This window comes from Bemisia tabaci, chromosome 2, assembly GCF_918797505.1.
Source record: "Bemisia tabaci chromosome 2, PGI_BMITA_v3".
Classification (NCBI taxonomy): domain Eukaryota; kingdom Metazoa; phylum Arthropoda; class Insecta; order Hemiptera; family Aleyrodidae; genus Bemisia; species Bemisia tabaci.
In genome coordinates, this window is record NC_092794.1 from 68,217,805 (window position 1) to 68,232,335 (window position 14,531).

The 14,531-nt window shown below is 39.9% G+C and overlaps 1 protein-coding gene across 1 annotated transcript; it reads left to right on the top strand.

The window, feature by feature from the left end:
* The first annotated feature begins 1,624 nt into the window (after positions 1 to 1,624).
* LOC109041831 (uncharacterized) lies at positions 1,625 to 11,995 on the top strand. The gene is made up of 5 exons (XM_019058275.2): positions 1,625 to 2,081; positions 3,866 to 4,347; positions 4,886 to 4,994; positions 6,946 to 7,103; positions 9,698 to 11,995. Exons 3-5 carry the CDS (start codon positions 4,937 to 4,939, stop codon positions 9,770 to 9,772), a joined length of 291 nt encoding a protein of 96 aa, XP_018913820.1. The 5' UTR covers positions 1,625 to 2,081; positions 3,866 to 4,347; positions 4,886 to 4,936; the 3' UTR covers positions 9,773 to 11,995.
* Positions 11,996 to 14,531: the final 2,536 nt, after the last annotated feature.

Sequence of the window (14,531 nt, forward strand, 5' to 3'; positions counted from 1 at the left end):
GGAATCTCCGCGCTCCCCAAAAAAAAATTGGCAACTCTTTGAGAAGTTTTTGTCTCGGTGAGGTGAGATCCTTTTATCCAATCAAACTAACTACATTTCAAATGGCTCGAGCGTAACAAACAAGGTTTCATGAAAAACTGAAGGTATTCTTAAAATGCGTAAATTCAAAAGCTTTTTAGGGGATCTGATATTCGATGTTCTGAAACATCTTTTTGCTGCGAGATGCAGCCTCAGACAGGCAACCAGAATCCATTAAAACCCCATTTTTGACATTTTTGCCCTTGACTTATCTAGCTAGAGAGTAACTGAATCAAGTATCCTTGTTAGCAACGATCATGTTGAGATGGTACCACCATGTTGAGCTGATGTTGTTCACCAACATGGTACCAACATCGCACCAGCTTGGTTTCAACAGTGATACCATTGTGGTACCACGTTGACACCGTATTTAAGCCATGTTGGTATCAACACAGCAGTACGTCTCACTCACCAGCATAGCCATGGTTTTAGCAGGGTTGCAAGATTCCGATTCCTTGCCGCACTTCTCTTCAGCAAGGGTGGACGAGCGAGCCTTTCGCTAACATGGCCGGATTTACCTACTTGACGCCCATGGGCCGCCTGTATTTTGCCACCCCCTTCTCATTTGTTTTGAAACTCGATAAAAACCACCAAATGAACGTGTCAGCGGGGGAGGGGGGCATAAGATGAATTTACTCGTGTTGAACACATTTTTTGGGAAAGCCCTGTCTGCACTACTCGCAAAAGTTCACGGAACTTGGCGCGAAAGTTAAGTTCCGTTAACATATCTCTGTGTGGACAAGGTCCTCCATTTAGAAGAAATGAACCAAGAAATTATGAAAGAACAAACATAAATGCGGATGAATGATTTTAACTTCCGCCGCCGCGCCGCGCAGACCGCACAGTGTTTGGCGCAATGCGTGAAGTATTCCGACAGGCTTGTAGGCGCTATGCGTTTCACGCCGACCGCTGCTGAACGCACCGTGTTGGACGCAACGCGTGAAGTATTCAAGCAGTCTTGTGGGCGCTATGCGTTTCACGCTGACTGGATTGTGTTTGGCGCAATGCGCGAAGTATTCATGCATTTTTGTAGGCGCTATCCGTTTCACGCTGACCGCAATGACCGGACTGTGTTTGATGCAATGTGTGAAGTATTCGTGCAGACTTGTAGGCGCTAATATGTATTACATGCCGATCGCCGAGGGCTTCTCCTTTTCATCTCAAGTCCTCGTTATCATTTCTCTCTAAGTCGCGCCGTTCCAGGCCAAATTGCGTGTTTAGTCTCTCTCTTAACTGGACTTATTGAAGGTGCTTGTATCACTAAGAGACGACAAAATTAGAAATTACTATACTCTTAGGAAATGAGAGATTTTATCGCCTTTTCTCGTTTGTAATTTTGTTACTATAAATCCGATTTTTTTTTATACCTTCACTTTAAAAAATTGCAAATTTTTGCCGCCCCTTAGATTTGCCGCCATGGGCCGCAGCCCATGTGGCCACCCCCTTAATCCAGCCCTGTTCGCTAATACCCTCGCTGCTGAAACGCAGCAACCTGGCAGCACTCAAAGTGGGACCATTCACCTGCCGATCACTGCCAACTGGGTTATATCAATACTCGGAATATTAATACGGACTTTGAACTTATTAAAAAAGACATAACCTTAGACTCCTGCGTTGCGCTGCGCTGCGTCGCGCGGTCAGTGACCTCCGATGCGCGGTGGATGGATTCCAATTCGGCACCGACAATGAAGAGCCGAATCTTGCGCCGTAGCTCACACTCCCGCCCACCTCTTCACCGTGTGTCGCGTACCCTTCAACCCCCACCGTCGTTTAGGGGTCAAGCCAACTACTTTGCACCCTTGAAACGTCCGTCGGCGGTTATTTCGGCCCCGTTGCAGGGATGGAGGCGGTCGTGCTGTCCTCGTCGGGCACGTCATGCTTTTGTTTTACGTTCTCTTCCTTGTGTTTGGGGTCAAACTAGCCCTCGTCCTCATCAAGTGTTGTGGTTTCTTCCTCAAGTTAATCTGTTGCGTGTGCTGCGGTGTCTCTTTCGTTTACGTTAGGTAACCTCTACTACGGTGCATATGTTTGTACATTAGAAGTTTTCGGCATAAGTTATCGCTGAAAAAAAAAAATGTGCCTTGCTCAAGCATGATGATTCTTGAATTTGCCGCCGAAAATTGTTTTTCCTCGTGATTTAAGCTGAATTTTTCTTGATACAAGGGAAAATTGCTCGGGTTACACTGGAAAAAAACCATATTGGATCCAGAGTCCAGACTCTTGAAAACATTGACAAGAAAAAATACTCTAGATTCAATCGGATTTTTGCTTGAATCAAAACGAAATCCGCTTAGATTAAGAGGCTAGATTCTGATTGAATCAAGAGTACTTTTTCTTGTTGACGTTTTTAAGAGTCTGGACTCTAGGTAGATCCAATGTGTTTTTTTTTCCATAGTGTAAGCAAAAAAGTAGTTTATATTAAGCAGCAAAATTCTTGATTCAAGAAAAAATAATTCTTGGCGGCAAATTTAAGATTCCTGGTTTTTGCAGTGTAATTTTAAAGGTTTTTCATACGTAGGTGAAACCGAATTTTCGATTTTTGCGAGAAACTTTAATAGTTGCATATTCAAGTAAAGAGTATGACACACATGAGGGTATTTAGTGACATTTTTTTGATCATGAAATAAAGAATCTGTATACGCAAATTTTTTATCGCATTAACTGAGAGTGCTTAAAGACCTCATTTCGCAGTATTTTTATGATTTTATTTCTTGATATGGGGAATAGTATAAAAATAGATTTACAAGCGATTTCAGGCACCTACAAATTCTTCATAACTAGAAAATTCCACAAAAATCACACATGGTAAAATTGGATGTTGAAGGGAGAAAAATTAGTTTTGCATGGTGTTCACTCCTAGCATTTGTTTCCTATATACATGCAAAATAATTTTCTACTAAAAGTTTGGAATTGTGTCGGTGCCGTGTTTGAGCGATCATAATCTTGCCCTGAAAAATATGAAAAGTAGTTCAAATTTAAATGCTAAATATTGACCCTCTCCCCGCCCTCCTTACAAAAGAATCGTGATTATTTGTGTCAGTTCTTCGATAATTACATAAATGTTCTCGCAATGGTGATAAGATAGGTAATGATTGTACACTGTCGCAAAAACGCGCGGAATAACAACTCACAAGAGTTCAGTGTAAGTTTTCTTTTATCACATGATAGTCTCGCCTAAAAAAATACTCGACGAATAATGTCAGAAAAAAATAATTATCGGCTGCAGTCTGGAGTAATTGAATAGGTATCTTTAAATTAAGCTTTAATGAACATTAGGTCAGACCGCTAATTGAGAGATCAGCATTGCCCTTTCAAACTCAGTCGGCAGCGATGGTTTGCTCCCAGGCGATGCGATAAAAATAAGTTTTAGAATCAGCATTATGATCCGTGTCGTGGTAGACATACCAAATATTTGTTGATTCCACTTTGAACTTTTGAATTCTGTTGTGGCTCAGCAAAAAGAACGTCTGCACTGATTTTCGTCGGAAATAGCTTATATAATAAAAATAAGAGGAGGTCCCTCGATCATTCCAAAACGCTTGAATGTCTCCTAATCGGATAAATTCAATTTTTTGGAGGAAAAATAAGCAAGAAAGTGTTATTTGAAGAATAGAGGCACAACAAATTAGAGATTCAAAAAAAAAAATCCGACCCATATCACAAAGAACTATGAAAACTGATTGTAAGAGTAGCGAGCCAACATGACTATGCGTTGCATGACCGTACCGTGGGACATTTTCTTTGTATAGACTGGCATTGGTTTTAATGATTTATTTCCCTATTTCAGGTGAGAATCAGCAAGATTGCTTGTGATTATTTGGGACTGAAAATTCATCTGCACAAATGCGGCTGTGGGAATGACGGAGGCACACTGGGAGTGATCTAGACATTTACCTTTTTGGAGGATTTTGTTTTCAAGTGTTTACATCTTCAAGTTTACCTGAACTATTGAATTATTATAAAAATAATATATAATTAGCTCGTAGATCATACAACAATAGCTCATGGTAACACATAATTTGAGAACTGTACGAATATTCTCAATTAATTAAAAGTCTGTGCATAATTTTAAAGAAAAAATTGCTGACAAACAATGTTGAGTCCTAATTAATTGCAGCTGAATACTGCCTCGTATCCGTTAAAAATTGAATACACGAAGGATTTGTCCCAGCTTTGTTATATTCTCCGGGCACCCTGGCGCGATGACAAATGAATTTTCAATGCTCCCTGACATCGGACCTCCAATCAAATGGCCCAGTTGAGATGTAGGTGAGTTAGAAGTATTTTTATGTAAATGTTTTAATGCATGTATCCTATATTTTAGCAAGCAAATGGCTCATATAGAGGATTAAGAAATTTCCTCTAATACAATCCGTTTTTTATCGGTAAACTTTGACTTAAATGACTCGGTTTGTCTCGAGATTTTTCAATGTTTTTTTATCCCAGATATCTGAAAAAGCCTCCCCCCCCCCCCTCTAAAGGTTAGCACCAGTGGCCTAGATTAGGATGTTCTGAAACCGAGTTACCCTCTCCTGTATACGATCACAAATCATTATTTCTGATACTATCTGATCAAAAGTATCTAAATTTTGCTTTTTTTATATATTCCCAATTTACACAGATATAGGTAGTGCGACCAGATTTTCTATTTTTTTACACCAACGATAATTCGAGAGCTTCCGGAAAGAGCCCTGAATCCCTGAATACCCCTTTTTCCTGAAGTCGAATAAATTCGGTCAACATGGCTTTATGCCAATCTTCAGTGATGAACGCAAACTAATTAAATATTTATTCCGGAATGTCTCAGGAAATTATGAAGCTCACAGACCAGTGACACATTAAAACAAGTGCCTTCAAAATGGGATGTGGGGGATCAACACACCCGAGGGTCATGCGGCGTGAGGATTATCCCGCACGTAAGTTGCCTTCTACAAGCCGATTATTGAAACTGATAGACAAAGCTATAGACAAAGACAACAAAAAGGATTTGGAGGGATCCTATTGGTGGAAGCGGGTGGTGGCAATGGATATAGGAGGTAGGTAATGGACTTACTATAACGGCAACCCACCAAAGACCCGACAGTTAGTCCATCATTTTCTTCCTTAGTCTATGAGAACCAACCATGTCAACCAATAGGATCGCTCTATACTCCCTATGTCTTCTTTGTCTATCGCTTTGTCCATCAGTTTCAATAATCGGCCCGCTGCTCCGAGATAAACGTATCTCTAAAGGTTTTTTGTTTGTTATTGTTTTGGACCTCATTTAGAGATATTTTTATAAGTTGATGACCTCTGCTGGAGATGTCTCTGATATCATTTTATTACAAATTTATTTCCCATAAAATATATGTCATAATAGAATGCAATTGCGAGCTGAGCTATTAGCTGACTTAACAAATATAGTATGCAATAATTGCTACTAAGGCCATGCTTTAATAGAAAAACAATGCGCAAGAGGAGGTTGCACATCCTCTTGCAATTATTGCGATTATTGCAATAATTGCATGTTATATTTGTTAAGTCGGCTAATAGCTCAGCCTTTTGTACCGCATAATGAGTAGCCGAAAACCTAAAAATCTTGTTAAAACGCAATTTTCAGCTCTCCAAAAAAGCGAAATGAGCGTGAGTACCCAACTACCCACTAACAGAGTCCTCTACATCAATTCATGTAATTTATTTACACTATTGCATCATTCGGTGAAATGAATGCAGCCCTTCACGAGTGATGCAACTTCTCGCGAATCTGACAATGTATATTTTGTTCTGGCTTACTCAAGATTTTTTAATCATTTCATGCGCCTGTTCATTGCCTCCTTTTTTTCAACGCTTATCTGAAAACTTTATCATTTTGAAAGGGAAATGAGCGTGCGAAGCTGCAAGTCAAAAATTTAGCCGCATTGTTCACAATAATGCGTTTATATATGTCGCATGGTAAATAGTAAAACCAGGCATTTTGTCAAATGCCTAGGCAAATAGTCAAATATTCTAGCTAAGATTGAAATTCTGATTCTTTTCCTAATTTTAGACAAAATAATTAATTGACCTCGTAAGAAAAAATTATCAGTAAAAATTTGCTTCACAAAATAGTGTTTTAAACGAGTTTTAGCTCCTGAGTAGACACTTATCTGGAAATCTTCAGCATGTCAGAGAACACAGCATTTTTAGAATTTCAACATTTAAAAATACGAGAAGCAATTTAAGAGGAAGATACAAAAAGAGTTTGTCGGTTTGATGAGATATTTTTCCACAAATATCGAAAACTGGTGAGCTCTCCGCCATAAATTCACAAAAATGTTTAGACGATCAAAATTTAGCTATCTGCCTAGGCATTTGACAAAATGCCTGCTTTCACTATTTGCCTGCGACATATATGTATACGAGTAGCTTTACTTAACCAGGAAGAAGGTGTGTTTTCAGTGAGGGCTACTGAGAAAATTATATTATTTTTATTAAAAAATGACTGTTTCCTCTACTTTTGTACAGGAAGTGGGAAAAATATACGTATGTTTTCAATGTTGAGTACAATTCATTTTAAAGGAAAGAGAAAAAAAATAAAATAAAATAAAAGTCTTATACACCGCGTGATGAATTGTTGATGAATTTGAAAAACCGAATCTCAATGTAGTTTTCCGACCCTCATGTTTTGTGAGGGCAGGAATCAAATTTTTGCACGAGTATTTTGGGAATGTTTTTGAAAGATGAAAAAAAATCGCATGAAGTTATGCTCATTTATAATGTTTGATTCTTCTTTATTAGAGTAGAGGCATGCAGGAAGTTTGGAATCTTTCAAACTTACATTCAGAGAGTTGCTCAGTTTTACAGTTGAGATGCTCGCTCACATAAATACATAATATTCGTTAATTTTAGCCGTGGCTTTTGAAGTACCCCTCGAAGAAGGAGAGGAAAGTCTGGTGAAGAAGCATCCTCCGAAAAGGCTTCAGCGACTAGAGGACCAGCAGTCACCGAACATTACAGCTAAAGATATCGAGTCGAAGCTAGCCGAGGCCGAGCAGAGAAGGCTCCAGGTATTGCCTCATTGCAATTTTTAATAGACTGGTTAACGTCACATTTCGTCGCCTACCTGACATAAGAGCGTAACTACACTCTGTAATGAACCCTGTCCTCCATACATTTCAATGCTTTTCTGGGCTCATCTCAATGTGAGCGACGATTTATAGTCAGAGCTCTTTTTCATTGCAATTCAGAAGATCAATATAAAAAAGGTAAAATTAGTCGCTGTTGTTGAGAGATGATTAATATATACATACACATTACGCAAGTAAAAGAATTGCGTCTAGTTGTGGCAATTGAAGCTATTACCATTAAGTATTGACCACTTTTTGGGATCAAACACCATAATGTGCAGTGGCCTTTCATCTTCATTGACCGCTGCGGTGAAGTTCCTGTCGGTGATTTTACATTGGAATGTCTATACAACTACACAGGAGGCTGTGTGCGAAAGGGAAATTAACCCCATTCATTTTTTAAGATAAGCAACAAGGATTCCCATCGAGCAAGCCTAATTGGATCGCATTTAGCAAAAAGGAACCCGCGCGATTGCAGTGTTTTAAAAATGTTGCATCTTTATAAGTATCTAAAAATCTCCCAGGATAGTAAATATTCTTTGTTTTTTCACCAAAAAATTAATTCCTGTACAGGGCCGGATTTAGAGGGTTGCCACATGGGCCGCGGCCCATGGCGGCAAAAAGGGGAGGCAAATTTTGCATTTTTTTTTTAAATGTAGCTATAAAGAAAAATCGGTATCAGAAAAAAAAAAAATTACAAACGAGAAAAGGTGTTAAAATCTCTCATTTCCTGAGAGTATATTTCAAATTTTGTCGTCTTTCTGTGATACAATAGATAGCACCTTTAATTAGTCGAGTTAAGACTACGAGAGAAACCGAACACGGAATTTGGTTTGGAATGGCGCAGCGCAGAGAGCAATGATGACGAGAACTTGAGATAAAACGGAGAAACCCTTGGCGCGGCGCGGCGCGGCGGTCAGCATGTAACGCATATTAGCGCCTACAAGACGGCATGAATACTTCACGCATTGCATCAAAAACAGTGCGGTGGCTGCGGTCAGCAGCGGGCGACGTGAAACGCATAGCACCTACAAGACTGCATGAATACTTCAAGCATTGCGTCAAAAACAGTGCGTGCAGCAGCGGTCGGCGTGAAACAAATACGAGACTGTAGGAATGCTTCACGCATTACGCCAAACACAGTACGGTCAGCGCGGCGCGGCGGCGGAAGTTAAACTTATTAAACCATATTTAAGTTTGTTCTGTCATAATTTTTTCGTTCATTTCATATTAATGGAAGGCCTTGTCCACACAGAGATAGGTTTACGGAATTAACTTTCGCGCCAGGTTCCGTGAACTTTTGCTAGTAATGTTGACAGGGCTCTCGCATAAAATGTGTCCAACACGAGTAAACGCGTCTTATGAACCCCTCCCCCTGCGGCACGTTCATTTGATGGTTTTTATTGATGTTTCAAAGCGGATGAGAATAAGGGGGCGGCAAAATACAGGCGGCCCGTGGGCGGCAAGTAAGTAAATCCGGCCCTGTTACTGTAAAGGAGAATAATTGTGTAAATTTCAATACTGTACATAAATTAGGTATTTTTAAAAAAAAGAAGTTGCACGATTCTGAAAACGCTGTTATTGCGTTAGTTCTTTTTTGCTAAATTCGATCCAATTGTCTTTAATTTAAATAATTGTCAATCCTTTATCTGTAGAAATTCGTGTGCTTTGGAAATCATTAAGTTTGATACGGAACTACCTTAATATTTACAAAACACACATTATATTTTCCTTTAAAACATATTTTTTTCATCAATTAAAAAAAGAATAATCCATACAGAGTTTGCAAACATTTCAAAATCATGAGTTGAAAAACGCTGACTCCGCGAGATTAAATATTAGAGCCTAACACAAAGCGGAACGGCGACGCACTGGCGCCTACAAACCTAACAGGGATACTTCACGCATTGCGCAATGCGTGAAGTATCCCTGTTAGGTTTGTAGGCGCCGCGCCGCAGCGTGCCACGCCACGGCGTCTGAAGCAACTATTTCACACCAAAGGTATTGCACAATATTATAAGAAACTGAAGGCGCTCCAACATATTTAGAATGACAGGCATCCTTCAAAAGTACGGAGCTGTCCTCGCAAAATAAATCAAAGATACTACGGCACAAACAGAGAGCGGTAGTCCACAAACTAACTAAGTCCTAGTATCCGTATTTAGTAACATTTAGCATAAACTTCATCGTCTGGCTGTTGCTTAGTCGCCATCGGCAATAAAAGGCTATAAAAAATTGTACAGCCGGCTACAGAAGCTATTGGAAATCTTACAGCCGGCTTTCGGTCTATGGTATTTTGGAACACAGTTTCTACTGTCAATTTTTACCAGGGCGAGGAGGAATCATTTTGCTAGGTACTGTTAACAGGTATACTAATAAAAACTTCTTTCCTCCTACAAATTCAGGTTTTTTTGATGCAATAAAAAATTAAAAATTAAAAATCATCAAAAGAAAAATACAGCGTAAAACTGTCACTTTAGTAGTATCTCGAAGATAATCCTGTTTGGCCTCTAAATATAGATATTTTCTTGCAGATTTTGAACCAACGAATCCAGTCTGCGAAGGCGGCGGTAAAAGCCGTGAAGAAGCCCTCAAAGCCCGAAGAATAAACGAATTAAAATATGAGAGTGCCTTCAATACCCACTGGAGGAATCAAGAGAGATATACTATACCTACAGACTAGTAAACATGCGTACTTTGCAGGGGCGGACTGGCCATGGGGGCGGGGAGGCGATCGCCTCCTAACAATTTGCCGCGGAGGTCCTTAAGGGGCCCTCGCGGCGAATTTTTTTCGAGTTATCGTTTTTCCCCGTAATGTTGTAATTTTCCTATCCTCTTCAGTCACTAAGAGGCCCCAAAATTCTTGAAAATGTGTCTCTAAGAGACATGAAAGCTCGCCTAAGGCTTATGTGATGAAGGGGCCCCCGAAGAATCCTAAGAACGGGTTATTTTGAAGTTCAAATACTGAAAAATTTGACTCCAAGATGCTTCAAGTTGCGTTTAAAAAATGTGAAATTTTCCAAATTTTACGGGGGAGGGCCCCCGGACCTCCTTAGAGGGGCCTCTGAACGACAGAAGGGGCCCCCAAATCTAGGTCGCCTCCTAACTTTTCGACTACCAGTCCGCCCCTGGTACTTTGCGTTACTTGTTAAATATAATTGTAAATTTTTGTAATAAGTATGTGGTGTGTGACGCTGTGAAAAACAATATCTTTCAGCCTTCCAAGTGATAAGTGTACTCCAAAAGCTTGGAACTTGCAATTTTGAGATTAATCTTCACCACATTTCTTCAAGTCGCAAGCATCAGTAGCGAGGGGTAAATCATAGGCTATGTATCGATATATTTGCATTTGAAGTTATAGTAAGGAATCGATTAGGTATCAACGATTCCGTCGCGAACACCCTGCTAATCGATCCTTTTCCACAGGTTTATACATATCGACGGTGAAACTACCAAACCACGTATCTCGTTTGTGGTGTTTAAAAATCTACGCTCACATTTTATTTTTTTGAAGTAGACCAAATCAATCTCATTCCTTGAAATTTTCACGGAATTTTCTCCGCACAAAGAGGAAAAATCACAGAAATTTTTAAGACTGGATGTTAAGTAGTTTTTCATTTAAAAAATAAAGTATGACAGGAAGTCTGCGACGTCGCAAACCGAGATACGTGGTTTGGTAGTTTCACCGTCGATATGGAAGATTCATCGTTCATCCTCATGGATAGGCATTTGAATGCATGACTGAACCGTCGATTAAAAATACTGCCGTTGAAGACAGGCGGCTTTAGAAAAATGAATTTACAGGGAGAGAGGCAAGAGGGCAGGTTCCCCTTCCGTCCTGAACCAGTAACTTGACTTTCGACAAGCAATTCTGGCCGATTTTAAAGCGTTTTATTTTTTTAGTTACCCACGTTGAAGTTTCGCCCCAATGCAAGTTGAACTGAGGAAGCGTCCCTTCATTCGATGGCTACCAAATCTTGGAGCTCTCTGATTTGTTGAAAAAAGACATGATCTTTGACAAACCAGAGGCCAGGATTCTGTAATCTGTGACTTTAAGATGCTACCAATTTGCGCACTCGTTCGTTTCTTAAATTTTGAATTCAGAACTTTCCTTATTTTAGCTTCAGAATTCGAACATGTGTCACCGTTTTTTGAAACTGAATTTTCATTGACTATGAGAGAAACTTGCACAAATTTAGCAACACGCGAAGGCACATAGGATGTTTTGAATTTGAACTGTTAGTATCCATTTACGCCCAGTCTCTTCCGTACTAAATGTGACCCTCTTATATCGTTACTTCTTAAACCAGGTTCTCAGATGGAGAATCGTCAGTGTATCATATCATAAGCTCATGAACTAATTTTGAATCTAGCAACGCCTATGACTCTTTATTGATTTATTCGTTGATTTATTTCTTCATTTATTAATTCATTTTTTATTGTACTCTTTTGTAAGGCTGGAGAGAAAATTCAATTCTATAACCTACTCCAGTACCTTTGATGAGAATGTATGCATGTTGGGTTGTCATCTCTTTTTGCGACGGTCAATTTTCCCTCCTTAGATGCGTCGCAATGCAAACTCACCGGTGAACTCGCCGGAATTTTCTCTGTGACGTCACCGGCATTCCCGGTGACGTCACCGATCGCGAAGCGGGGATTTAACGACGCTCAATACGCATCCCATCGACATCCAGGCGTGATCGATACGTCTACTGATAATTCATAGGCCTGTGTGATTAACTATTACAAATTATTGATCATGTATTTTATAATTATGATAGTATTTTTTCCTTTTTTTATCTAAAGTAAGCTCATATTTTAATAAAATTTAAATTTACGAAATACACCAAGTTTTTATAGTTAATTGACTATTATATTTTCTTGATTACCTATTTTCACCTCAACATAACTCTATAGTTGTATCAGTGCGCCTTAGAAATGCGACGGAAGATTACAATTGAAATAGCCTTCATGCACGCTGGCCTTTTCGATTTCCGTTAACATTTTTGCAGTCACGAATGCGTCTAAGTGCGCTTCAGCTAGAATTGTATTTAGCAAATGGGTGGTTTTTATAGGAGGATTAAAAATAAACAAGTGGAACGGAATATAACAAAAGAATATGAACTATGCAAAACGATAATCCGGATAGCGGAACTTGGCTGTTTTGAAAATGCCTTCAAATTCGGCGTGATACCTCACTCATTCCGGAGAGTTCAAATAGTTGTATCATTGCGCCTTATAAATGCGACGGAAGATTACAATCGAAATTGCCTCCATGCACGCTGGGCTTGTCGATTTCCTTTGACACTTTTGTAGTGGTGAATGTATAGCTGAAGTGCGCTTCAGCTAGAATTGCATTTAGCAAATGGGTGGTTTTTGTAGGAGGATTATAATTAAACAAGTGGTTAGAAATGGAGACAAAATAATATCAACTATGCAAAACGATAATCCGGAAATCGGAACTTGGCTGAATTGAAAACGCCTTGTGAAAATTGTCAAAGGAAATTGACAAGCCCAGCGTGCATGGAGGCTATTTCGATTATAATCTTCCGACGCATTTCTAAGGCACAATGATACGACTATTTGAACTCTCCGGAATGCGTGAGGTATTACGCCGAGTTTGAAGGCGTTTTCAAAACAGCCAAGTTCCGCTATCCGGATTACCGTTTTGCATAGTTCATATTCTTTTGTTATATTCCGTTCCACTTGTTTATTTTTAATCCTCCTATAAAAACCACCCATTTGCTAAATACAATTCTAGCTGAAGCGCACTTAGACGCATTCGTGACTGCAAAAATGTTAACGGAAATCGAAAAGGCCAGCGTGCATGAAGGCTATTTCAATTGTAATCTTCCGTCGCATTTCTAAGGCGCAATGATACAACTATTTGAACTCTCCGGAATGCGTGAGGTATCACGCCGCATTTGAAGGCGTTTTCAAATCAGCCGAAGTTGCGATACCCGGATTATCGTTATGAATAGTTCATAGCATTTTGTTTTCATTTCTAACCATTTGTTTATTTATAATCCTCCTTTAAAAATTACCCATTTGCTATATACAATTCTAGCTGAAGCGCACTTCCGCTATGCATTCACCACTGCAAAAATGTCAAAGGAAATCGACAAGCCCAGCATGCATGAAGGCAGGCCCGCCACAAGGGGGGGATACTGGGACTGGGTCCCTGGTACCGGGGCCCGGGCCTCAGAGGGGGCCCGTGTTACCCGTGAAAAACCACTACGAATTCACAGGCAACCCTTGTTTCGCAAGAAAAAGTGAAAAATTTATTTGAACTCTCCGGAATGCGTGAGGTATCACGCCGCATTTGAAGGCGTTTTCAAATCAGCCAAGTTCCGATACCCGGATTATCGTTTTGCATAGTTCATATTATTTTGTTTCCATTTCTAACCACTTGTTTAATTATAGTCCTCATATAAAAACCACCCATTTGCTAAATACAATTTTAGCTGTGAAAGAAAAGAAAAAGTGAAAAATTTTCGCAAATCATGAATAGATTTTCAGAAACACGCTGGGACACTGTAGAATTCTTCTTAAATTTTCAAAGAAGTATACTTCTTGGAAAATTTCTATCTATTTTCAAGATTTTCAGTACAGAGGGATATTTTCACTAAAATTTCTCGGGGGATGCCCCCCGGACCCCCCCCCCCCTCTCCGTGCTTGGGGCTCGGACTTTAAAACTGGTACCAAGGCCCGAGATGGGATGTGGCGGGCCTGAGTGTGAAAGGTGCGCACGGCGCAACGCGTGCTGAGCGTCAAAGCGCCTTCAATTTCACAGGATACTGTGCAATACATCCGTGCCGGAATAGTTGTTCGTAGCGCCGTGAACGATCTCGCCCGAGCGCTTGCCGCACAGTGTGCAGTTACGGCAGGATAACTCGTCACCTTCCAGGCAAAGTATCACAAGCGCCATGCGACGTTTAAAAATTTCCGCCGCCATTTTATTTTTTTACAGAGAAATTGTTCAACGAAGCTGTCCGAAAATTTCACTGAATTTTCTTTGTGCTGCAGATAAAATTTAGTGAAATTTCCAAACAGATTCAACCAACAATTTCTCAGTAAAGAAATAAAATGGCGGCGGAAATTTTTAAACGTCGCATGGCGCTTGTGATACTTTGCCTGGAAGGTGACGAACTATGTTTTCGAATAGTTTGCTATTCGTGCTCCTCGGTGAAGTCGTTATGTACTCTTCATAAGTGGCGAGGCGTGCTATGCGATACATCGATTAATCTGCCATTTAAACCCGTGGAAAAGTATCGATAACAGGGTGTTCGCAGCGAACACCTTAATAATCGATCATTTACTACAGCTGTAAATGGGGAAATATCGATATATACGCCTGATGCAGCCGCT